Source organism: Uranotaenia lowii, chromosome 2 (genome assembly GCF_029784155.1).
Source record: "Uranotaenia lowii strain MFRU-FL chromosome 2, ASM2978415v1, whole genome shotgun sequence".
NCBI classification, from domain to species: Eukaryota; Metazoa; Arthropoda; class Insecta; order Diptera; family Culicidae; genus Uranotaenia; species Uranotaenia lowii.
Window position 1 is genome coordinate 368,358,638 of NC_073692.1, and position 25,418 is coordinate 368,384,055.

General features: G+C 35.2%; 4 protein-coding genes across 10 annotated transcripts in view; 3 read left to right on the forward strand and 1 right to left on the reverse strand.

Annotated features, from left to right (window-relative positions):
• Positions 1-281, forward strand: part of LOC129745251 (switch-associated protein 70-like) — a 41,921-nt gene extending 41,640 nt beyond the window's left edge. For all 7 annotated transcript variants that reach the window (XM_055738199.1, XM_055738200.1, XM_055738202.1 and 4 more), the window contains exon 5: positions 1-281. In XM_055738199.1, coding sequence (XP_055594174.1) covers positions 1-102 — 102 coding nt within the window. In that variant the 3' untranslated portion in view covers positions 103-281.
• LOC129745253 (dynein regulatory complex subunit 2) lies at positions 200-22,369 on the reverse strand. The gene is made up of 3 exons (XM_055738206.1): positions 22,069-22,369; positions 2,734-3,210; positions 200-1,289 (listed from the first exon to the last, which is right to left on the reverse strand). Exons 1-3 carry the CDS (start codon positions 22,207-22,209, stop codon positions 318-320), a joined length of 1,590 nt encoding a protein of 529 aa, XP_055594181.1. The 5' UTR covers positions 22,210-22,369; the 3' UTR covers positions 200-317.
• Positions 1,616-2,723, forward strand: LOC129745255 (general odorant-binding protein 71). Its single transcript, XM_055738209.1, has one exon. It carries the CDS (start codon positions 1,684-1,686, stop codon positions 2,611-2,613), a length of 930 nt encoding a protein of 309 aa, XP_055594184.1. The 5' UTR covers positions 1,616-1,683; the 3' UTR covers positions 2,614-2,723.
• On the forward strand, positions 22,251-25,418 carry LOC129745254 (dynein regulatory complex protein 9-like). The gene is made up of 5 exons (XM_055738208.1): positions 22,251-22,809; positions 24,187-24,285; positions 24,347-24,639; positions 24,703-25,011; positions 25,080-25,418. The coding sequence occupies exons 1-5, from the start codon at positions 22,453-22,455 to the stop codon at positions 25,258-25,260; spliced, it is 1,239 nt and encodes a 412-aa protein (XP_055594183.1). The 5' UTR covers positions 22,251-22,452; the 3' UTR covers positions 25,261-25,418.

Here is a 25,418-nt window from a genome sequence, read left to right on the forward strand (position 1 = left end):
GCAATGGCACCAACATATCGAAAGGCCCCGGACTTCATGATACGACGAACGCAATCGTTCGTGGCTTCCGATCGACCAGTGATTGTACCCGCTCCTCGTTGAAAAAAAATAAAATACAACAATTTATTTTTGTTAAGGATTTTCTTTCCGTTGTAGTAATTTATCGTTTGGCCATTTTTATTCGTATATATTTTAGCCGTAAGAATAAGCAGTATTTTATTGGGTGCCCACACTAACTCAAACCGTGTCGATGACATTTGCAATAAATTCGAGTAACACTATTTGATTTTTGCGCTTGTATGAAAATTGAGAAGTCACTAAGACTGTTGAATCAACGAATACAGTTCCGATGGTCTGCTTCTAAACTCCAACAATCTCTCATTGCGTATGGCGTTGCTCAAGTTTCCCTCGATGCAGGTTACCGGACGACGATCACCATTCCGATTGTACATGACAGCTTGCTTGAGATTTATGCGAACTACCTTTTCCACCTTCATAGAACTAGGTCTTTTTGTCAGTAGAGTCTCGTTCGATTCCAAAGATCCACCATTGTTCATGTTCACCGTTATCAAATACTCCTTCAACTGTGTTTTCAATCGTTCGTTGTCCTCAAGTAGTTGTTTTTTCTCCTCCTGCAAACACGCACAGTCGATTCTAGCCTTATTGAAACGCATCCAAAAGTTTTCAAACTTCTTAGCTATTCCAAACGTATCCTTCTTGAAAGCTTCAATCTCCGTAGTCGGTTCTTTGAGCTCATCTTCGTCGACCTCGAACATTTGCCGCTTAACTGCACTGTGCACAAATGGCAACAGACTCTCATTTTCTGTTTCGAATTTCTTGCAAAACGTAGCAATCTGCAAAATAGCATTGCCGCGCTTCAACAGATTCTGCAGATACTTCAACGCTCCGTTACTGCAAACGGCCAGCTGCTTCAGCTTTTCCTCGTCCATCTTCAGGCCGATCTCCATCTCTTGCTTGATGTTGCGAATACGCTCCTGCAGTTCCATTTTAGATTTTTGCAACTGCTTTACGTTGAAATCGTGTTCTTCCCTAATGGTGACCAACTTTTGCCGAAGGTTCGAGATCAGCTCGCCCAGCCGAGCCACTTCGACATAGTGGTTCTGTATCTGGCGCGTATCGTTCGAATCCTGATCCCGCAGTTTGCTATACTCGTTGCGATACTCTTCGGTGTTGCGTAGATAGGCACTAAGAACCCGTTGGAATTCTTTCCACAGCTTTTCCATATGTTTTTCGCGCTCTTTGGTAATCATTTCTAGCTTCAGTATCATCTACAGGGGTTTGATTTGTTGAGATCAGTGGAAGAGATAGATATTAAAAACTAAAATGGCATCTCTTTTCCTATGAAAGTAAAAAATTTAGTTCAAATCAACAAGCGTTTTCTGAAAATTTAATATAATTTTCACAGCTCTGGTGTAACCTTGTTCAGTAAAAGATTTTGATTGAAAACTCGACATCAACAGCCTTCATTCGAACGGATTACTCCAATTACTGTCAAACTCTGTCCAGCTTCGTCAGGTCGTCAGCATCATTGCACATTGTCAACTGGGCTATAAAAGCACGAACAGTGAACTGGGAATCAAGTTGTTTTAATAGATCCCGCGATAGTAGACTCTCCAATTAAAAGTTCCCCCATAAGGAGATGCCCGTCCGTTCGGGCGGAAAATGGCGACCATGGTTTTGGATCGTCCAGTTGTGTGTTTACTGGTCCTGGTAATACTGTTGTTCCTTTTGGAGGGCGCCCTTGGATTGAAATGCCGCACCGAGGACGGTCCCAGCAGTGAAGAAGTGCGCAGAGTTATCAAGCTTTGCATGAAACGGATAGCAACGGAATCGAAAAACAGGAGCAGTGATGAGTACGAGGACTACGATTCTTCCTACGACGATGAAGACGATAAAAAGGGAGGGGCCAATGGTAAAGGTGGTGTCTTCACACTAAAGAATATGACCTCGAATGGAGGTCAGGGCCAGAACAGAGGACGGTCAGATGGTAGAAGAGACGATCGAAGGCGCACTGATAGGACACGGGATCGTGATCGAACGCGTGGTCGAGACTATCCAGATTATCGAGGAAGGAATGATTACGACTACGGCATGCGGCGAAGAGGAGGATACGGCAACGGCGACCCTTATGGGCAACCCTCACGATACAAGAGACAATATTACAATGACGTCCCTCAGTACGGATATGGTGGTTACAACTATCAACAAAACGTCCGATATAACCAAGAGCGAAACAACTTCATGAATAACACCAGCAGCAACACCAACAGTAATAGCTCCAACAATGCTACAGATGCAGAAACGCAGCGGGATCGAGCCTGCCTGATGCAGTGCTTCTTCCAAGAAATGAAAATGACTAACAACGACGGGGTCCCCGAAAAACAGAAAGTTCTTCAAGTCGTTACCAAAGACCTTCGAAGTACAGACCTACGCGAATTCTACACGGACTCGATACAGGAATGCTTCAACATGATCGGTTTAGACAACAAACTGAAAGAAAAATGTGAGGTTTCGCTGAAATTCGTCACCTGCCTGGCCGATCGCGGCCAGGCCAACTGCGATGACTGGGAGAACGAAACCATCTTGTTTTAGACTTCAAAACAATATTTATCCACTTTGCACTTGCATAAGCAATGTCTCTTGTTCTTTCACCGGCCTGCACTCAACCAGCAAATAAAAGCAAAGACTTTTGAACCAAAAAAATCAAATTACCGAATTTTTCAGCTCATCCTTCTTCAACATGTGCTCCTCCTCGGCCCGATCCCGATCAATCTTCGATCGCTCAGCCAGCCCATAAAATACGCACTCCAACTCCTTCTGCAGCCCAAACTTTTTGCCCTTATAGTTAGCGATCTCCTGATCATAATTCCTAATAATCTCCTTTTTCTCGATTTCGTACAGCTTATTCAAGAACTGCAACCGATCGCCGTGGATGTTCATGATCTTTTCGATCTTTTCCATGTGCGCGTGCAACATAGTCGCATATATCTCCTCCGACTCGTCTAGATCGCACAACAGCCGTCGAATAATCCCATTCTTGTTGTCGATGCATTCGGTGCAGATCTTCTCCACCTGTTCGATTTCGTGCTTCAGCTCCTTGCACTTGATGTTGCGCAGGATGCTGCGCCACTCCTGGTTGATTTTCGCCAGGTTCAAACGCATGAAGGCGTCCTCCCGCTTGAGTTTGTTCTGCAAGGAAAAAACGGTGTGATTTTCTCGTCAGTTTGGATAATCGAATTTTGAAATGCAATTTGAAGCGCTATGGTTGGTGCAAACTGCTTTTGCACTTTCGATTGAGAAAATTGACATTTGAAGCTAATGTTTTTATAATTCAACTGAAGATGTTTAGAGTTGGTTTTCTCTGATTGAGAAAGATACCTATTTGAATGTTTTTTTATTTGGAATGCTTAAATATTTGTAAAACGTTTTGTATCAATAAATTTTGATCATTAAATGTAATTATCAAGATTACTAAATACAAAGGACCGATTTCAGTTCAAAATATTCTTCTCTTACGCAATTTTAAGATTTTTTCTTGAAATAAAAAGATGTAAAATTGTAAAGTATTAATTTGATAGTCTACATCTAATAAACAGAATCCGCGATGCCAGGTAAATGTTTGACGTTTTGTAGTTAGGAAAAAAGGTAAACAAAAGGGTGTAAATTTTCGAAGAATTTAAAACTCATTTTACTACGGCTTGATTTTTTCAGAAAAACATTCATTCAAAAAAATTGTTGAAGATATTTGTAAGCTAAATTTATGAAAGTTCTGTTTTGGAAAGCATTCTAACAAGGAAAAAACCTGGTTGAAAAAACTGGAATTTTATCCTGTTTTTTGTTAACCAAAGTTACAAATTTGATGGTTTTTTCTGGAATCAATGGAGTGTTTGAGTTGTTTTCTTGTACTGGAAGAAGATTTAAAATGATTTAGATTTTTTATAGATTTATTTAAGAGTGGTATTTCATTTATGAAAAATGCACTTCTGGAATGTCTGCTTTTATGTGAGAGCTGTTTGCACATGTTTCGAAAATTTTTGCAAAAAAATCGAATGTATTTCTGTCGGCGTGTCTTGCAAGTACATTTTCATGACAAAATTTTGCCCAATAATTATTGAAAAATAACATTAAGAGCTAATTCCCTTTTAATTATATGCCTGTTCCTAAAAGCTTCCCAAATTCTCTAAACTCTTGTATGGAGCACTTTGTAGCGCTACTGTTTGATTAATATCTCGGATTATTAAGCTTTTATGGAAATTTAACAGCCGTTATATGTTATGTAGATTTTGAAAAAGAGTTCAAAGAAAAATGAATAAAAAGAAATTTCTGCAAATTTCTTATTTCAATATTTTAATCTTCACACTTTTGATTAACTAAAAAGTTTACCTGTTTGAAAGTATTTTGAAATTTGCTAAGCTTAGACTTTAAAGTGTGTTTCTAGAATTGTTTTATGGAAAGATAATTCTTTGTTTTTTAATATGTAGAAAAACAGAAATCTCAGTCCTTTTTACACATTTTAAGGCAAAGCTAGCGGAATTTCATTTAGATCTTCCAGAATTATCCATTCAGACAATACTAAAGGTGGTCCTTTCAGGATTGCGCACGCCACACTTTCAAATGAACAAATTTAACGACGAAATCGGAGATGCATTTTTTCAAAAACGCTTAAATTCACCCACATCTTTATATGATTCGCATAACCAAAAAAGTTTATATTATTCAATACTTACATACCATAAAATAAACCATAAAAAATATCATGAACAAAAACACTCTACGCTTTTGAAAAAAAATAAGGTCCTGAAAATGATTCTTGAATGATTTCTAAAAAAAGGTGATAAAATCGAAACAATAACCGTGATAAAATCGAGCGTGAATTTGGCGAGTATTAATAAAATCGAATAATGATAAAATCGAAAAACTACTGTAGATCTACATATGTATGCTTGAAAAAAATTGAATGTTTTAGAAGATTGATCAGAATGTGTTCCGATAAATGCGGAAAAAGGATTTGAGTGCAACTTGAACTTTGAAATTTGTAGAATTTCAAATTTGATTTAAGGGGACGTGTTCCTAAATGCGCATATTAGGTAATATACGCATTAGACCGCTGAAAAAAATGACTTTTTGCACCAATATGTTTTCTCGATGTCTTTGAGTCACCAAGCATCAGTGTAAAATTTGAGTTGATTTGGATGATTCCTGCGTTAGCGCCAAGCTTCTCAATTTTGTATGGGAATTTGTAGGGAAGAAGAAATTTTTGCACATTAATTCATCCAGAAAATTCAAATAAGCTTGAAACGAAGTTGGTCTTTGATTTTTGCAACCCCCTGGCAACTTGACGTTTTCCATACAAATCGCGTGTACGTGCCAGTTTTTTCTGGTTCTCTGGTTCTGTCAAATCGAAAATCCATCTGCTTAACATGTCGGAAGAACAAAGGCCATATTTGTCCTTTGTAGTGAACCTATTCGCTTTATAGCCCTTTCATTCACCCATGGCTCATGTGCCATGGTAGCTGTCATACTTCACACCGTGGATGTAAACGATAAAAACGATCAATTGATCTGTCACATCATAGTTTACCATAATTTTGCTTCTGTCTCTCTTTAAATTTTATTGTCGTATAGAAAGAGAAACAGCAACTGCACAACTTGTTGTTTCAAGATATTTATAATTTAGACATTTTTGCTGGTGTTCATATCTCATAGATTCATAATCTCATAAAAATTAATATTTTCAGTCCTACGATCGTCAGTGGAATAGCTAGTGTCAGCGCCCTGAAGAATAACTGAATTGTGAGAATTCTGTGGCAATAAAGTCTGATCGGTTCGGAGGAACGAATCGAACAAAACAAAATAGTGAAAACATCACAACATCGTTGGTGCTCACGTCCACCAAGGCTATTAACAGCTGATCGGTGAATTGATCCCTCGTAACATTTTGCCGGAGAATTTCATCGTAATAAAAAGTTCGGACAGACAGGAACGAACCAATAACAGACTCTATCAGTAAGTTCACTTTGTAGCATATGTGTAGTGATTCAGTTTGATGCATGCTATTCATGTATCAATTAATTTATTTTTTTTTCTCATGTTTTCTATCAAGTTTGAGTTCTATCACATCAAAAGAGCCATAAGATGGCTAATAAAAATCTACAACCAACCGATACATTCAATTAAGCAATCTCATAATAATCTACATTGTTTCTCAGTTCAAATCTCCAGAGGAATAGCCAGTGTTAGTGCGCCAAAAGAACAACATATCAGCAATTTGTGGCAATTCGGACACGAAGGAACGAATTGAACTAATAACAAGAGTGTATATATCACGAAATAGCTAGTGCTCACGTCCACCAAGCGTATCAGCTGATCGGGAAATCGATAATTGAGCCGTTTTCACTACAATAGCTCATCATAAACGAAAAGTTCGGACAAACCGGAACGAACCCAGAACAAAATACTACCAGTAAGTCTCTTCTCATTTGTTTAAGATTATCTTCTACTATCAATCGATTTTTTTTTCTCTATTGATAATGATTATCATCGGATCAAACGTTCATTTAATTTGCCAAATTAATGGTAATCTTATCACTCTTCTAACGAACCAACAGGCATGAATCCAGAAGATTCTAAAGTAAATAATCAACGAAATAATGCTGACACGGGTAAACAATCGGTCGAGGATGCCGATATGTTGGAATCTCTATCAGCAGAGGATATTCTATCGTGTTCCTCTTCAATCTTGAATAGCCCGCTGCCATGTTATTCAAATGATGAGGGAAATATCAACACTAATGATCCAGCAAACATTACAATCCTCAACACTCCAATGAAAATTAATGCAGTTGATGTTCAGCAGCCAGGGACTCAAGAAGGGCCCAGCCAATGGATTTATCTAAGCGGTGCAGGCAAAAAACGCCTGAAAAAGTTAATTGCAGAAGGGCACAGCAAGGAAATGGCGCGCCAAATTGTGCAATCTAACTCTTTGACATCGATCAACACTCCTCAATCCGACATCAATAAACGAAATCGTAATGTTGATCAAAGCTGTTCTAGTAGTGGAGGAAACCCACAACCAAAAAGATTTTGTGAAACTGATCGCAGTGCTCAACAAAATACTATTCAGAGCAAATCGCTCAATTTTCGCATGGAACAATTAAGATTTGACCCTAATCAAGGAGAAATACAGGAAAGCAACCCTAGAAGCACCTTTAAAGACGTTGTTAGTCGTGTTAAGGTGGGAATACTCCCGACTAACTATCCTGATGCCATACTTACCGCTGAACAGTTATTTCATACACAGTCTAGAATCCTATCACTTGTTAAGCAACAAAAAAATAAAGAGATTAAACCTAAATTTGAGAACTGTTCCATTAAACCGGGTTATCTAATTATCACCTGTAAAAACCAATCCACAGCCAATTGGCTTTCAGAAACCATTTCAACGGTTAGCGATGACGTAGGAATCGAACTTGAAGTTGTCGATGAAGAAAGAATCCCTCGATCAGAGGTATTAATTGGATTTTTCAGAGGGAGCGCGCAAGATAGTATCGAAGAAATTCTAGATTACATTGATAGTCAGAATTCAGGGCTAAACGTTAGCGCATGGCGAATTCTTGACACGTATACGATCAATCAGATACACAAGGAAATGGTCTTTGTTGTAGATGGTCAATCTATACATGCTTTAAGACAAAGCAACTTTCAGCTGGATTTCAAATACGGAACAGCTTTTATTCGAAAAAGAGATAATCGGAAATGGCAAAGCAACAACCGCGGCACAAACTATCGCAGAAATTATCAGCGACAATACCGTTCTGATAGAAATATAAACCAGAACATACCGGAATCTGCTGACGTCTATACAGCATCGATGAATAATAATCCATATGAGCAACAAGCTTCTGAATACACCAACTACCGTACAAACTTAAGGATGAATTCAAACTCAGCTGGGCAATATCAAAACAACTATCCTGCACCAAGAAGCACAAACAACGACTCAAACATATTTCAAGCTACAAAAGTCGAATACAGAAATATAATTACACATGCTGCGACAATGGTCCAGCCTACAAACGGTCCACAAGCCTGGACCAATTCTTCAGGGCGAAAGGAAACGCCTGATAATCCTTTGGAAGCTGTAATCAATTGTTCTAAAGATGATTAAGTTTATTCAAGCTAATATTCACCACGCAAAAGCAGCTAGTTCGGTGCTTTGCAAAACTTTTTCCAAAAATAAATCTGATGTTGCACTTATACAAGAACCTTGGGCGCACAATAACAAAATATTAGGAATCACAACAAGCAATGGTAAGTTGTTATATGATTCACAAGAGAACAATCCTAGAGCGGCTGTTCTAGTGAACAAAAATCTTAATTTTTTTCCCATCACAGAATTTGTCAAACGAGACATCGTGGCCATCCTTCTAGAGACGCCAACACCTAAGGGGAAAACCGGAATAGTAGTGGCCTCTGCTTACTTTCCGGGCGATGTCGATGATGCACCTCCTGTAATAGTAGAATCCCTGGTGGCACAATAATTTACACAATAAATCGTTTTTAATAGGATGTGATGCAAATGCTCATCATACAGTATGGAATAGTTCTGATATCAATGAACGGGGAGAACGGCTCCTTGAGTTTATAACAATTAATAATATACAATTATGTAATAAAGGTTCTGCGCCCACTTTTAGAAACGCTGTAAGAGAAGAAGTTCTTGATCTGACCTTATGCAGTCCTTCATTGTCAGAGAATATTCAATACTGGACTGTATCTAAAGAAATATCACTTTCTGATCACAATCATATTCTTTTTGAATTGAATGCTCAAAAAAACCAATTGGAACAGTACAGAGATCCACGTAAAACAAAATGGGACTTGTACCTATCAAACTTACTACAAGGAGCAGGCATGGAAAAAATCGGATCGAAGTACATTCAATCTGCAATCCGTGGTGAACTCATTCAGTTCTAACTGCCAATCGAAGCAATCGGGAAAGGAAAAAGTTCACACACCAGAATGAACACTAACGATTGCAATCCCGAATGCATGAACTTTGAATGGGGGTTTGGGTGAACGAAACGAAGCCCGAAACATTCGCCGCGTTCAATTGGATCGTTTTTTATTTTCACCACGACGTTCGTTGGATGAATTGATTCGCAAGTGAATGTCGAAACACATTCGCCAAACGATTGTATTTAAGATTGCATTCGCGAATGTTTCCGTAACCGGTAAAGGATTGCGCCATCAGGTGCTTGTTTTTCGGCTTATTTTGTGCATGTTTTAGCCCCCGCGCTCGCTGATGGTTTGTTTTCTCATGATGTTATTTCAATTTATATTCGAATATGAACATTCAGCATTTATGTAGTTGGTAAAAAAGTGAACTTTTGCGCATTGCGTGGATAAAAAACCGGACAAATGAAAGGGTTTAATTTCCACTCTTTTTCTCGAAGCGTGGAGGTTTGGTCTTTGTCCACTAGAACAATATTTTTGTTGAAATCTAAATTCAAATTTCTAAACCTCAATTCGAAATTTTAATTCATGACTTCTGAATTCTTACTTCTTAGTTCTCAATTCTTAATTTTTAATTCTAGGTTTTTAAATATAAATTCTTTATTCTAAATTCTATATTCTCAATTCTTAATTCTGAATTCTGAATTCCTAATTCTAAATTCTATATTCGTATTTTTAAATTCTAAACTCAAAGTTTTAAATTATAAATTCTATATTCTAAATTCTAACTCCTCAATTCTTGATTCCTTGATTCTAAATTCTTAATTCCAATATCTAGATTAATACTTCTTAATTCTTAATCTTACTTTCAAATTCTAAATTCAAATTCTAATTCTAAATTCTAACTTTCAAATTCTCAACTCCTAATTCTAAATTCTATATTCTAAGTTCTAAGTTCTAAGTTCTAGGTTCTAAATTCTAAAATCTAAATTCTAAATTCTAAATTCTAAATTCTTAATTCCTAATTCTAAATTCTAAATTCTAAATTCTAAATTCTAAATTCTAAATTCTTAATTCTAAATTCTAAATTCTAAATTCTAAATTCTAAATTCTAAATTCTTAATTCTTAATTCTAAATTCTTAATTCATTATTCTAAATTCTTAATTCAAAATTCTATATTCTTAATTCTAAATTCGAAGTTCGAAATTCGAAATTCTGAATTCTTAATTCGAGATTCTAAATTCTACATTCTCAATTCTTAATTCTTAATTCTTAATCTTAATTCTAAATTCGAAATTCGAAATTCTAAATTCTTTATTCTAAATTCTAAATTCTTAATTCTACATTCTAAAATCTAAAATCTGAATTCTATATTCTAAATTCTAAATTCTAAATTCTACATTCTAAATTCTAAATTCTAAATTCTTAATTCTAAGTTCTTAATTCTTAATTCGAAATTCTAAATTCTTAATTCTAAATTCTTAATTCTAAATTCTAAATTCTAAATTCTTAATTTTTAATTCTTAATCTTAATTCGAAATGCGAAATTCTAAATTCTTAATTCTAATCTCTTAAATTCTAAATTCTACATTCTTAATTCTTAATTCTAAATTCTAAATTCTATATTCTGAATAATAAGTTCTAAATTTCAAATTCTTAATTCTAAATTCTTAATTCTAAATTCGAAATTCTAAATCAGATACTAAATTTTTAGTCTAAATTATCAATTCTTAATTCTAAATTTAAAATTCTAAATTCATAATTCCTAATTCTTAATTCTTTACTCTAAATTCTGAATTCTAAATATGAAATTGCGAATTTTTAATTTCAAATCCTTAATTCGTAATTTCAAATTCTTAATTCTCAACACTTATTCTATGTTCTTAATTCTAAACTCTAAATTCTTATTTCTAAATTCTTTTTAATTTAAATTCTTCACTTTTATTCTATGTTTTTAATTCTAAATTCTTATTTCTGAATTCTATTAATCCTAAATTCCTTACTCTTTTTCTATGTTTTTAATTTTAAACTCATTATTCTAAATTTTCAAACCTTCATTTAAATAAATAATTATAAATTTTTATTTCTGAATTCTTTATGCTTAAATCTGATTTTGAAAAGTTTAAATCTTAAATCCTTATTCTTAATTCAAAATCTATAACTAAAAACTCTTTATTCTATTTTCTTATTCCATCCCTATAGATCTTTACTTCGAAGCTCTCAATTCTAAATTCTTTCTGTATTTAGAATTAAGAATTAAGATTTTAGAATTTTAATTAAGAATTAAGAAATGAATTATTTACTGAGACAAATTGAAATTTTTAAATTGAAATATTTTAAATTTTGAAGTAATTAATTTTCAAATTTAATGTTAACATAAAAAATTAAGAATTGAAAAATAATTATGATAAGAAATTTTGAATTACAATGTAGAATAAACTATTTAGAATTCAAAAACTACAATTTCGGATTCACAATTCAAATTTAAAAATTAAGAATATAGTCTTGAGAATGTAGTGCTAAATATTTGGAATTTTGTGTTGAGAATTTAGAATTTAGATTTTGGAATTCAGAATCTAAAATTTTGAATTGAGAATTTAAAATTTAGAATCAAGAACTTAGAATTGAGCATTTGAAATCAAGGATTTGGAATCGTGAATTTAGAATTAAGAATTTAGAATTTAGGAATAAGGATTTAGAATTCAGAATTTAGAATTTAGAATTTAGAATTTAGAATTTAGAATTTAGAATTTAGAATTTAGAATTTAGAATTTAGAATTTAGAATTTAGAATTTAGAATTCAGAATTTAGAATTTAGAATTTAGAATTTAGAATTTAGAATTTAGAATTTAGAATTTAGAATTTAAAATTTAGAATTTAGAATGTCGAATTTCGAATTTCGAATTTAGACTTTAGAATTTAGAATTAAGAATTTATATTTCATTTATATTTAGAATATAGAATTTATTATTTAGAATAAAGAATTTAGAATTAAGAATTTAGAATTATTAAATTGTTAAAAAATTTAAATTTAGATTGAAGAATCTGTTTCCGAGTATGCAATAACATTTATGAAACTATGGGATAAGTACAACTTCATTACGAACTTTGAAATTTCGCAACATTTTCTGAGCTTAATTTAGGAATAAAGCATTGTCCTTTTTCCTATTCAGCATGTTTGAACTAATCAAACTGTTAAATAGCTTTGCGATCTCAACATATTTTATTTATTATTTGGCAATATTGGTTACAAAAAGTGTCCCAGTAGACAAAGACTAAATCCCTTCGCTTCATGAGCAAGAGTGGGCATTTACAAACCTCCTCTTTGTCCATTTAGTTATTTAAGCAAAGTGCAAAAGTCCATTTTTTTCTAACTATATGCTGACTGTTTTCATTCGAACATAAATTAAAATAACATCATGAGAAAACAAACCATCAGCGAGCGCGGGGGCTAAAACACGCACAAAATTAGCCGAAAAACAAGCACCTGATGGCGCAATCCTTTACCGGTAACGGAAACATTCGCGAATGCAATCTTACAATCGTTTGGCGATTGTGTTTCGACATTCACTTGTGAATCAATTCATCCAACGAACGTCGTGGTGAAAATAAAAAACGATCCAATTGGACGCGGCGAATGTTTCGGGCTTCGTTTCGTTCATTAAAACGTATTCAAAGTTCATTCATTCGGATTGCCAATCCGACCAATCGGCGATCGTCTGTTCACGCTCGCATCGCTGATGCTACCATCGTAAACGGAGCGGAGATTGAGAATCATTAGCGTTCATGCTGGTGAATGAATTTTTCCATCCTTGACAAGGAGAACCTCAAGCTCCAAGCGAAATTAAAACTTGTCACGAATTGGAAGCGGCAGCACAACTGTTGTCAAGTAGAATCTCAGAAACCTTTGAAGCAAGTTGCCCAGTTAGACAACGCAACACGCACAGGGATGTTCCCTGGTGGAATAGAGAATTAGAAAAATTGAGGAAAAAAGCAAGAAAACTTTTTAACAAAGCAAAAATAACGTCTCAGTGGGATATTTACAGAAAAGCATTAACTGATTATAACAAGGAAATTCGTAAATCTAAACGCACACACTGGAAGTACACTTGTGAAAATATCGAGAATACTTGCGAAGTAGCCAGGCTACAAAAAGTTCTTTCTAAAGATCACTGTAATGGTTTGGGTACTATTAAACTTGCTGACAGCACTTATACCAAATCCGTAGAAGAAACTCTGAAAGTTTTAATGCAAACTCACTTTCCTCAATCGATAGAATCTGCTGTATCAGGGCCAAATGGTCCTGAACCGGCAGTAAACGAATTCGAGTCGGAAGGAACCGTAGACAGCCAAATATCAACAATAGGCAAAATAATTACTAAAGGGCGCCTCGAATGGGCCATTTCTACACTAGAACCATACAAATCTCCTGGGAAAGATGGGATCTTCCCGGTTTTGATTCAAAAAGGGGTTGACTACCCAAGCTACCAAAAGTCCCATAAAACAGGTACAAACACGCTTACTCAGCTCCATTATTGATATGAAGTACGTTCTATGCAGCCCAAAATTTAAGTTCTTATTGATACTTTCAAGTTCCAAAACAAGTCTTAATGATCTTCTATTCAGCTTCCAGCGGCCTCTTAATTCAGCTTCCGAAAAATCGCAAAATGAGCAAAAAAATCTCTCTAAATCTCAACTGAACCGTTGGCTTCGGTTCATATCACCTTCTCTTGATTATTTACTGTGTTCTGTACCGGTGCCGCCATGATGCCACGCGCCGGATTTCAAACTCGACAAATTGCTCAATTGCTTCTTTTCTACATTTCCTACATATATCGCATCAGAATGGTCACTCAAGTACAAAATTACTTATTGAAAAAAAACTTGTCCGGCTTGGGGATCGAACCCCGACCTTCGTGGTGAGAATCGAACACGCTACCACGAGACCACGCCTAGATGTTGTTCTAACTGAAACTAAAACTCGAAGAGGTGATTTGATTTTGAAAGCACATCAATGCACTTTTTGTGACTTATCAAATCCCGTTTGAGCACTTTTGTGCCCTTTATGTGACTTACCAAATCCCGTATTGAGCACTTTTGTGCCCTTTATGTGACTTAAGTCTCGTATAACGTACGTATAGATCACATTTGCAGCTTTCAAGTTCGTTAATGAGTACATATAGTTCACTAATGGGAATTGGGCAAAACAAGTCACATACAACCAGTGATTGAAATCCTCAACCATTTTCTCATCAGAGGCATTCAAAATACACACTTTGAGGCCTCGTATAGTAATACAGGAGACGATACATATACATTCATTCAAACCTCCCCCCATGAGGAGGATCTGCTCCGAGAGACACTATCCGTTCGCTGCTCAGAACGAACTCTCTCAACGTTCGGTCGCTACATGATGCATGAATAAGACGAGGCACACATACTCATTTACGTTATTGAATTTGATGGACTCAAGCCGATAGCTGTTGTTGAGGAGAACATCTTCAACCTCGCCGCAAAGGTTGAGGCAACAACGACAACAACCGAACTTATTGCATTGCATAGGCCCGCAACGTATGGAGCAGGAAGAGGGGAGGAAAAGAAACGAAAAAACTAGCTGCCTGCGTGCGGTTGCTGTGCAATAATAGCAATAGCAGAAAAACCTCTGGTATTCGATCCAGGCACAAACGAGGAGACTCGGGTTTGCTCTGCCTTTTGAATTCGGTTCCCTCAAGAATGTAACAGGAGATGAGTGAGAGCCATTCGTTTGGTTTTTTGGATTCGCTGCCTCGAATGTATATTGCTTCTTGAAGGCGGGCCATGTGAGAGCGTATGCATCATCGGTTTTGTCGTTTTCGCTGCCTCAAAGCAACCTTTGCTTCCGAGTAAAGCGTTGAGCGAGAGATGGTTGATCAATTCATGCTCAGCAAAATTCAATCACTGCATACAACAACTGCATGAATAGAATGCAAGGAGCATTGCAATACGTAACAAAATGGTGTGATCGAGAAGAACTTACAGTTAACCCTTCTAAAACAACAATCATTCCTTTTACAAGGAAAACCAAGCTAGATTTGGGGACTTTAAAACTGAACGAACAATCTTTAAATCTCCATTCAGAAACTAAATTTTTAGGTATTGTGCTTGATAAAAAGCTTAATTGGAATGCTCACATAAAACATACAATTGAAAAAGCTACTAAGGCCTTGTGGATCAGCAAACAAACTTTTGGTAAAAAATGGGGACTAAAACCGAGGATGATACATTGGATATACTCGGCTATTGTGAAACCAAGAATTACCTATGCAGCTCTGGTGTGGTGGCCTAAAACAGAAGAAAAGACCACACAAAAACTTTTTGACAAACTTCACAGAACTATACTCTTATGCATAACAGGTGCTATGCGTAGTACACCAACAAAATCCATGGAAGCGATGCTGTGGCTCCTACCTATTCATCAATGCGTACAACTTGAAGCAAAAAAACAATTTCTAAGGCTAGAAAACAACAAACTACTAATTGAGGGAGCCAACAGAGGACACTCAAAAATTCTCGACAAATACAAAATAAATCCAATCATTTGCTGTAATCAGGATTGGACATTAGTTAAACCAATCTTCAATCATTCATTCAGGGTTTTAGAACCTAATCGTAGTACATGGCACTCAGGTGGTCCCGAATTGCGAGCTGGATCCCTTTTATTCTATACTGATGGATCAAAAATGGATGATGCAGCTGGCGCAGGAATAACAGGTCCAGGTGCAAACATTTCTATACCAATGGGAAAGTGGGTGACAGTGTTTCAAGCCGAACTTTTCGCCATTCTCATATGCTCAAACCTATGTTTGGAAAGAAACTACAGGTATGCAAATATAGTAATTTTTTCAGATAGTCAAGCAGCACTTAAATCTTTAAAGTCAATGAAATGTTCATCAAAATTAGTTTGGGAATGTATTGAGGCACTTGAAAAACTTGCTCAAAATAATTCAGTTACTTTATATTGGGTACCAGGACACTGTGGAGTTGAGGGTAATGAAAAAGCTGACATGCTAGCTAGACAGGGCTCCTCAACACCGCTTTTAGGTCCTGAACCCTTCTGCGGCGTCTCTCGCTGCTTTCTAAAAATGGAATTCAAAAATATTGAAAAACGAATGGTTGAAACAAACTGGAAGAACATTTTAGGAGCAAGACAATCAAAGCGTTTGATTGTTCCTAATGTTTACAAATCAAAAAAAATTCTAGCATTATCTAAAAAAGACCTAAAAACATTTACAGGACTAATAACAGGACACTGTGAATGTCTTTATCACTTAAAACTAATAGGCAAGAGTCATTCTGACGTATGCCGATTTTGCAGGGCTGAGAAGGAATCATCTGAGCATCTTCTGTGTGATTGCCCTTGTCTTATATAAAAAAGAACAGAACTACTCGGAAAAGGTATATTGGATCCTTCCGAAATATATTCTATAAGTTCCAAGAAGGTTGTCAACTTCATTCGTGTAGTTCTTCCAGATTGGGAAAATGCTAAACAACAAGAAAGTGACACTGTTGAAATCAATCAGAGTGATCTATCTTGATTAGCCACATTAAACAGGGGACAAACCACAAAAGATCTAACATCTGGTCGCAGTGGTAGGAACCCAACAAGGAAAAAAAAAACATGTCGGATGGACCCATAACGAAATATGATTTCATATGATTGATTCAATTAATGGAAAAATGTTTCGAATTCAAAATGTATAGCTAAGTTTTATATAAAGGGAAACTAGTTGGAAAAGTTCAAAGCAAGCAAACTTATAACACGATGATTTGTGTGTCCTTCATTGGGCTTAAAATTTCCGGTCTGATCAAAATAATTACCTTATATCCGGCTGTTTTTATTTGGGACAAGTACCTTTTAATGGGATCTATCGTATACAATAAACGTAAAGTACAAAACTACCGCAAAAATCTTCAATTGATTTTTATAAAATGCGATGCATATGAATATTTCAGAAGGACAAAAGAATCGAATTAAAGCAAAAATGTTCCCGTTTTTTTGGAATGAGTATTCCTATTCAAAAAGTTATTTTTTTTTTCGGGCGTGGGAAGAATGACAGCTTGCTGTAAAATTCCTTAAAAAAAAAAGTAAATTTGTAGAAAATTGAATGAGAATATTGATATGATACATTTTATTTATTCGAAAGTTTTCAAAAATCTGATTTGCACCGCATTTCATGATGGGCCCTTTTCATATGCATGACTCAAAAAGCATGTAAACAAGCGGTACTCCAGTGACATCTGAGATTTTTGAACAGGCACACGAAACTCGCCTAAACTGTCAAGTTGCCAGGGGGTTGGATTTTTGCTTTTGAATATTCTTAAGCTTCATTTTTTGCTAACATGACAAGCAGCCAAATATGTCATGAAAAAAGTTATAACCATTTCGAAATAAAAAAAACTGAATCAATTGAAAAGTATTTAAAAATGGCAGCCTTTGCTTGCTAGAGCTTTCAATAATTTCATGTAATGTTTTTGCAAAGGTTAAATTAATCAATAAATTCCCTGGCTATTCAAAGCAGTTTTTTGAATTTTTTTATTCTCTACCTAAGGTTACACAGCTTTCAAATAAGCAGTCAAAAACGAAATTTGAAACCCAAAATTTTTTTTATAACATCGAATGTCGTGTACTGAATGTACTGCAAGAATCATCCTTCATCAATTTTTCATCCAAAGTTATATTTTTTTGGAACTTTCAGTACACAGCAAAAAATTTCTAAAAGTACACGGAATCTAAAACACGAGTGATCTATTTTTTCTTGAGTGTAATTACAAAAAGATGTAATTTTAAACTTCTTTCGATGTAATATTAGTCTATTTTCCAAAATTGAATAGAAATAAACTGTTTTGATTTAATTTTACACTGCATCATGCAAAAATCAACCGGCCAATGAAATTTATATCACAAACAGTGTAAAATTATATCTGTTTGATTTAAAATTGAATGCAAATATTTAAATTGTGCCTTTTTATATTTCAAGTTAGTTTGCACGTCGGGCACAAAGTAAACAAGTCGGAAAATTATTCGGAAACGAGTCATTCAAAGGCGTAGCTACAGGAGCACTTTAAGAGGCTTTAAAGTAGTAAGTATATAAGACGTGAAATGAAGAATATGGTTGAAACTGATTAGTTTTCTCTCCATTACAGCAAGGTCAGATTTTTCGCAGCGGCTGATATCCGGCCAGTGATTATCCGGAGAAACTTTTGTCAGAACAATTCAAGTGTGCAGGATGCTGACCGAAAAATTATGATTTCCGGAACCATTCGAGGATGCTGATCATGCTGATTCGAAAAACATCCAAGTGCTGGGAGTCATCGGATGCAACAACAATTCCAGCCTGACGCTTTCCGAATGGTGTTTTTTATGTTCAGTTTTGGAAATAAATGTGAATTAAAAATGATACATGCGGCGTATTTATTAAAGACAAAAGCAAAACCCTTAATATGTAAAAAAAATATCAATATTTACGATAATAAATTTGAAAATTTACATCCCTGTGTATTTTTACACGACGGCTTTTGTGATCCAATCTAGTGCATTGATTTCGATCTAAATTTACACGCCTCAAAAATTACATCCTCGAAAAAAATACACCGTGATAGAATTTTACATCAAAATCGATGTTCCGTTTTCGTGCATCGTTTTCGATCTAAATTTACACGAATTTTATTTGCTGTGTACATCTCTGGCGATTTTTGAATGAAAATTTTTGTTTTTCCATACAAATTTCCATAAAAAAATAAAAACTCGTTGCGTTAATTTAGGACAGGATGAATCGCTTCCAAAATTTTTATTGCTATTTCTGGGAGCAAAAACAACAAAAAAAAAGTTATGGGATGTGTAGAAATTTAAGAATTTAAAATTTCAATACTAAGCTTACAGCGGGCTAATGCGCATAAAGCCGATTGACGAAATGAATTTTTTTTATTGCTATACAAGGTCATAAAAATTCAAAAATTTAAAAATTTAAACAAGATTTTCAATAGGGGAGATAAAAGCACAAAGAGCACCCGGGGGATAATAAGCACTCCACTTTTCTACAAAAGTACGTATTTTCTTAACTAAATTTTCATGAGGATTAGTTTAGTACTTCCTATAGTATTAACTTTTCAGCAAAAAAGAACCTCCTTATCATTTTTACAGAAATATTTTAGAAAAACTCATGTACATATAGTTTCAGACTCCTATCCTTAAGTTAAGTTTAAGTCATATACGTTATATTAGATACATACAACATACAAATAAGCTACTGCTCTTTATTTTTCGAATGAGATAAAAATCTATGCATAGGTATGTATGTCATATACGATGGCTGAAATATTGTTACAAATTTCCATATTTTTAGAGAATCATTCCAAAATTTTAGCCTGTATATTATGTTGTATGAGCTAAGTGAGTATTTTTTTTAGGTTTTATTTTTGACCCTTTACCAGCATTATGGCAATCGTGTCTAAGGGAAGTGAGTAATAATTCAAAAATAGCGCGTAGGAATAATGGATTTTTTGTAAACCTGATTTGCAAGGCCGGATTAAAGGGGGGGCAATAGGGGCAATTGCCCCGGGCCCCCTGGCTCAAGGGAAAAAATGTGTTAACATAACTGTAATCACACTACTTTAATTTAAATCTATGAAAAGAAATCAAAACTGTAAAATCGGAATGAAAACTTGAAATATAACAACTAAAGGGGCCCCTGTGAAATTGTATCTAAAATAGTTTTTCTCTTACATAAGTTAAAGGGGCCCTCTAGAGTAAGAAGTGAAGAAATTATCCGGCATTTTGCGGGCTGAGAATTTGAAAAACTTGGTAATGAATTTCAAAATTTTCAACCGAAAATCTGGACAAAATGTTTACCGAATTCGAAGAAAAAACACCTCAATTTTCTTTTTTTTTATCGAAACATGTCCATGTCAGTTAGGATATTCTGTACAGAACAGGCATAATAAAGAAAAACATCTCCTCATTTTCATTACATACAAACGTCTAGCTCCATAATTATGTTAATTATTTCATTAACTTTCTAAGTTATGGTTACTGCACTAAAATAGTAGCTAATTTCGCCAAACTGGCTCACAGTGTTAAGAGAGAACCGAGAAGCTTTATGAAAAACATTTTAAGTATTTTACCCCGGTAGTATCCGGGTTAATACCGGGTATTATTATAACTTTTCACTTTTCAATTATTATTATTATTGAAATTTCCGTTAGTTAATAAATTCTTCACTCTTTTCTCTCTCAATTCTTAAGATAAAATTAAAAAAAAATGTAGTTGCTTAAATTGGACCAATTGACATTATAGAGTTTCTTTATTGAATTTCCTTCTCAATTTCTGTCTTAGACTTGAAATTCATCTTGAAACATTCTCAATTGATTTAACCAAGATTTTATCATCCACTGAAGTAAATATCCTGAATCCAGCACATCATTTTCCAAATGATCATTCTCAAATTATCATAAAAACGATCTCATAGTTGAGTTGCAAATATCACTGAATGATTCTTTTCACATGAATATTTCTATGTTTAAATCCTACCTTTTCCAGATTCAATTCATTGAAATTTTCAAGTCTTGTTTCTTCAGTTACTGAAAATCAGTTTCATGGTTTTTCTGAATTTTTAGAACTCAAGATCTTTGTTTAAGGTACTAAACTAATTTGGATTCCTTATCTGACTTTTTTCAATGATAACTGATTCTGTGCTTTTAATCTCTATTCTGATTTTTTATCAATCGATCATTTTTGCACTTATACCCCTTTGGCTTTGAGGGCATCGAATGAGACTTTTGTCACATTTAGAATAACAATTTGAAAACAAAAATTATCTGATGAGAATCATATTCATGAACATCTCATGAAGTTTGTTTCTCAAAATTTGATTTGAAATTATGATTTTGATTTTAGACACTGAATGCTGGTTCTGAATATAACATGGTTTTTAGTTTTGAATTCTTAAATTTTAAATATGTATTTGTACAAAATTTGAATTTGATTATTTTTTTTATTTTTTTCGAATTTTGTATTCTCCGATTCAAATACTCATGATACTCCCCAATTAACATTAGGTAAACTTTTCTCGATGAAGCACAATTCAGACGATCAATGATGAAATGAAAATCATTTAAAATATCTTTCCAGTCATTTTTCTGAATTACATAATTTAGGTTTTCGGCTTGTGATATAGCTCAGTTGGCAAGTCAGTTGCTTCCTGAGCAGATGTCCGTGAGTTCGAGCCCAAGAGTAAACATCGATAACAGTTGTACCGGATAAGTTTTTCAATGACTTTTCAGCCAACTTCATCGTTGATATAAGTCGCTAATGACATAAAGATGTTAAAACGACTATAATCGAAACAAAAAAAAATTAGGTTGGTTATAACGATATTAAAAAAATGAGATTTTTTTTGTCTTTATTTAAGAGGTTTTCAGCCACAGGCTGGTTCACCTCTGGAAAATGAGAATTAAATTTTGCGTTTTGCAGCTCAAATCAGAGCTTTCATTTTTGAGAAATTTCTAAACTCTTCCGCAATGCTTGCACATGATCAATTAACAATTTTTAATTGAAGATACCAGAAACTATCTTCTTGCAGACAACATGGCTATTTGAAGACAGTATACTGAACCCATCTCCAGTTCGTTTACACGTTTGAACTATTTTGTATTCTCTGGGACAGCATTTGAGAAAAAAAATGAATCATAGGGCCCCCCGAGGAAAATTGCCCCGGGCCCCCCGATGGCTTAATCCGGCCCTGCTGATTTGTATTTAAAAAATAAGAAAAAAGAAAGTTTGTATTTGACAATACAACTCATTATGGCATCTCATGTTGATTTAGATTATCGTTTGTACTTTGTGTATTTGTTAGCCAATTAAAGATTTGTGTAATCCATACTATGCTGTGCTACAATAATTAATAATTTAAAAAAGTTTAAATTGTATCGAGCTCCGACTTTCAATTCATCGTTTTTGATCTATTCCACTTTAATGTGGTTAAATTAAAAGGAATCGTTTCGCCCTGTTTCTAAGCTTTTGGAAGTGAGTAAAAAAACTGTCCAATATTACAAACCTTCATGAAAGTCGCTATCAGTTGCTGCTTCCGGCGCCGAGCTTCCTCCTCCATGTCGGCCCGGTGCTGCAGATACCGGGCCCGTTCTTCCTCGGACATTTTGGCCAGCTTGTTCTTATTGCCACCCTTTTTCTTGCCCATTTTGATGCACTTGAATCGAATCGGCTCTTAATCGGAAAGGAAACACCTTTACTGTGGAAGTTTGAAACTAGACTGAATCTGTTGATGGTGGTTACCAACAGTAGAACTGAACGACCGACCTAACAGGAACCTGGTTACGGATTCGAGCCGGTTCCCTTGGTGGGTGGAAAACGGAAGTTTTATTGATCCAACGATTCTTTTAGTTTCCATCGCCAGCTCTAATTTCAGTCATCAATCAGCAGCATGGTGGATACAACGGAGGACATTTTTGCCGGTGACTCCCCCGAGGATGTCGAAACGGTGAAGAATATGATCGAAAAGATTAAGCTGGAAATCATGGCTTACGGCGAGGAGGAACACGATTCTTACGATCCGGAAAGCCTGCAGAAGGTAGAATTCAACATTCAGATCAACAGGGTCACGCTAATCCTACAAGAGATGTCCGAAATGCTGGAGGTTTTGTTCTGCCTGCCGGTGATTTGCCGGGATCAGCCACTGTTGGATAAATTTTTCGGGGCCGGCGATCAGGATATATTGAAGCTGCTTTGCAAGTACATTCGGACCAAGGAAGACCCAAGCTCAGCTCCGGAAGTTGCTAATGTAAGTCGAACCTTCTAAAAAATAACTTCCTGATATTCTGCATATAAAAATCATCGACTTTGATAAAAAAAAGAATGAAATGAAAATTAATTAATTCTGAATTTGAATTCTAAATTCTGTTTCTGAATGTGAATTTGAATTCTAAATCTGAATTCTGAATCTAAATTCTGAATCTGAATTCTGAATCTGAATTCTGAATCTGAATTCTGAATCTGAATTCTGAATCTGAATTCTGAATCTGAATTCTGAATCTGAATTCTGAATCTGAATTCTGAATCTGAATTCTGAAACTGAATTCTGAATCAGAATTCTGAATCAGAATTCTGAATCTGAATTCTGAATCTGAATTCTGAATCTGAATTCTGAATCTGAATTCTGAATCTGAATTCTGAATCTGAATTCTGAATCTGAATTCTGAATCTGAATTCTGAATCTGAATTCTGAATCTGAATTCTGAATCTGAATTCTGAATCTGAATTCTGAATCTGAATTCTGAATCTGAATTCTGAATCTGAATTCTGAATCTGAATTCTGAATCTGAATTCTGAATCTGAATTCTGAATCTGAATTCTGAATCTGAATTCTGAATCTGAATTCTGAATCTGAATTCTGAATCTGAATTCTGAATCTGAATTCTGAATCTGAATTCTGATTCTGAATTCTGAATCTGAATTCTGAATCTGAATTCTGAATCTGAATTCTGAATCTGAATTCTGAATCTGAATTCTGAATCTGAATTCTGAATCTGAATTCTGAATCTGAATTCTGAATCTGAATTCTGAATCTGAATTCTGAATCTGAATTAGAATTCTGAATCTGAATTCTGAATCTGAATTCTGAATATGAATTCTGATTCTGAATTCTGAATCTGAATTCTGAAACTGAATTCTGAATCTGAATTCTGAATCTGAATTCTGAATCTGAATTCTGAATCTGAATTCTGAATCTGAATTCTGAATCTGAATTCTGAATCTGAATTCTGAATCTGAATTCTGAATCTGAATTCTGAATCTGAATTCTGAATCTGAATTCTGAATCTGAATTCTGAATCTGAATTCTGAATCTGAATTCTGAATATGAATTCTGATTCTGAATTCTGAATCTGAATTCTGAAACTGAATTCTGAATCTGAATTCTGAATCTGAATTCTGAATCTGAATTCTGAATCTGAATTCTGAATCTGAATTCTGAATCTGAATTCTGAATCTGAATTCTGAATCTGAATTCTGAATCTGAAATCTGAATCTGATTTTGATTCTCAATTTCCAATTCTGGATTCTGACACTAAAAATTGAATTCTAAGCCTTTAAATTGACTTTAGTTGGAAACTGATTACTTTTCCTTAATTTGGTATCCTTACTTTTATTTGATTTTTAGCTTGCAGATTTTCAGTACCATTCCAATAAACTGATTGAAGTTGTTGAAATGGTGTCTAACAAAGATTTGCATAAAGCAATTGTAAGTCAAGTTAAAAACGTGAGTAGAAAACAAAATTCATTTCTTTTAAAGTTTTCGTTCAGAAATTTTCTCTTGAAAGCTTCCCGGAATCTACCGAAAGTTTCTGTCCAACATCCGCGAATTTCGGAAGTTCACGATTACTAAAATGAAAATGACTGCCCAGAAGGATCTGGCGAAGGAGAAGATCCTTCATCGGATGTGGCAAACCAACGAGCGAAACATGAAGGAAATCGACAAAATCGAACAAATACTTCGGGACAAGCAAGCGTCCTTCCAGGCGGAGGTCGAAGAGAAGAAAGCCATCATCGAAAAATTTCACACCGAAATCAAACAGCTCGACGAGCAGAGCAAGGCGGAAATCAATGCTTATATGTGAGTCAATTTTCTAAATTATATTTTCTTTTAAATTTATAGTTTAGAACCATTATTTCGAAGTGAGGAATCTGACCGGAAGATGTTCCGCTATTTCGAGCGAAGCGATCAAAGATACGAAACGCTTCAGGAGGACACGAATCGACGGGTTAAAGAGTACCAGGCGATGTTGGCGGAAGATCTGCGAGTGGAGAAAGAGAACCGACTGCAAAAGGCGAAACTGACGCAGCAGCTGAAGCTACTGCTCAACAAGTACGACAAAGATGCCGGGGAGCGAACGCATGAGCTGAATGCGCTGGCCGATACGCTGAGAGCGAGACAAGAGGAGCTGGACGAATGGAAGAGGACAGTTTTCGATCCTCAAGAAAAGAGGTATGTACCTATTTGTTTTCAAAAGAAAAAATATTATCTGGTAAGGTTTAAAATGCCACGTATTTTAGATATTTTGAGGCCATCGAGGAGAGACGCTTGGATGAAATCCGAGCCCACCAGGAACAGGTTCGGGCGTTCATGATGAATCGGGCAGCTAAAGTTCTGCAACGGGCTTGGCGTTCGGTGGCTGAGCGAAAGCGAAAGCAACGGGGGCGGCGTGGAGGACGTCGTGGCAAGGGCAAGAAGTAATGGCTCTGGCCACTGAATTAATGGATAACATTTGAAAGTATATACATTATTGTGAGGTACAGTGAGGATCTTTTGAATTACAATAATAATGAGATTTTGTGAGTTTTGCAAATTAAGGTCATAGGGGATAAATAAACCTCAAAGATTCAAAATCCTTC

Bases quoted from the DNA above. Each gene is read 5' to 3' on its own strand.
- LOC129745255 (XM_055738209.1), top strand. From the start codon at position 1,684: ATGGCGACCATGGTTTTGGATCGTCCAGTTGTGTGTTTACTGGTCCTG.
- LOC129745254 (XM_055738208.1), top strand. From the start codon at position 22,453: ATGGTGGATACAACGGAGGACATTTTTGCCGGTGACTCCCCCGAGGAT. The intron at 22,810-24,186 runs GTAAGTCGAACC...TTTGATTTTTAG, and splicing joins CAGCTCCGGAAGTTGCTAAT to CTTGCAGATTTTCAGTACCA. The intron at 24,640-24,702 runs GTGAGTCAATTT...ATTATTTCGAAG, and splicing joins GCGGAAATCAATGCTTATAT to TGAGGAATCTGACCGGAAGA.
- LOC129745253 (XM_055738206.1), bottom strand. From the start codon at position 22,209: ATGGGCAAGAAAAAGGGTGGCAATAAGAACAAGCTGGCCAAAATGTCC. The intron at 3,211-22,068 runs GTTTGTAATATT...TTTTCCTTGCAG, and splicing joins TGATAGCGACTTTCATGAAG to AACAAACTCAAGCGGGAGGA. The intron at 1,290-2,733 runs GTAATTTGATTT...AAACCCCTGTAG, and splicing joins AGGATGAGCTGAAAAATTCG to ATGATACTGAAGCTAGAAAT.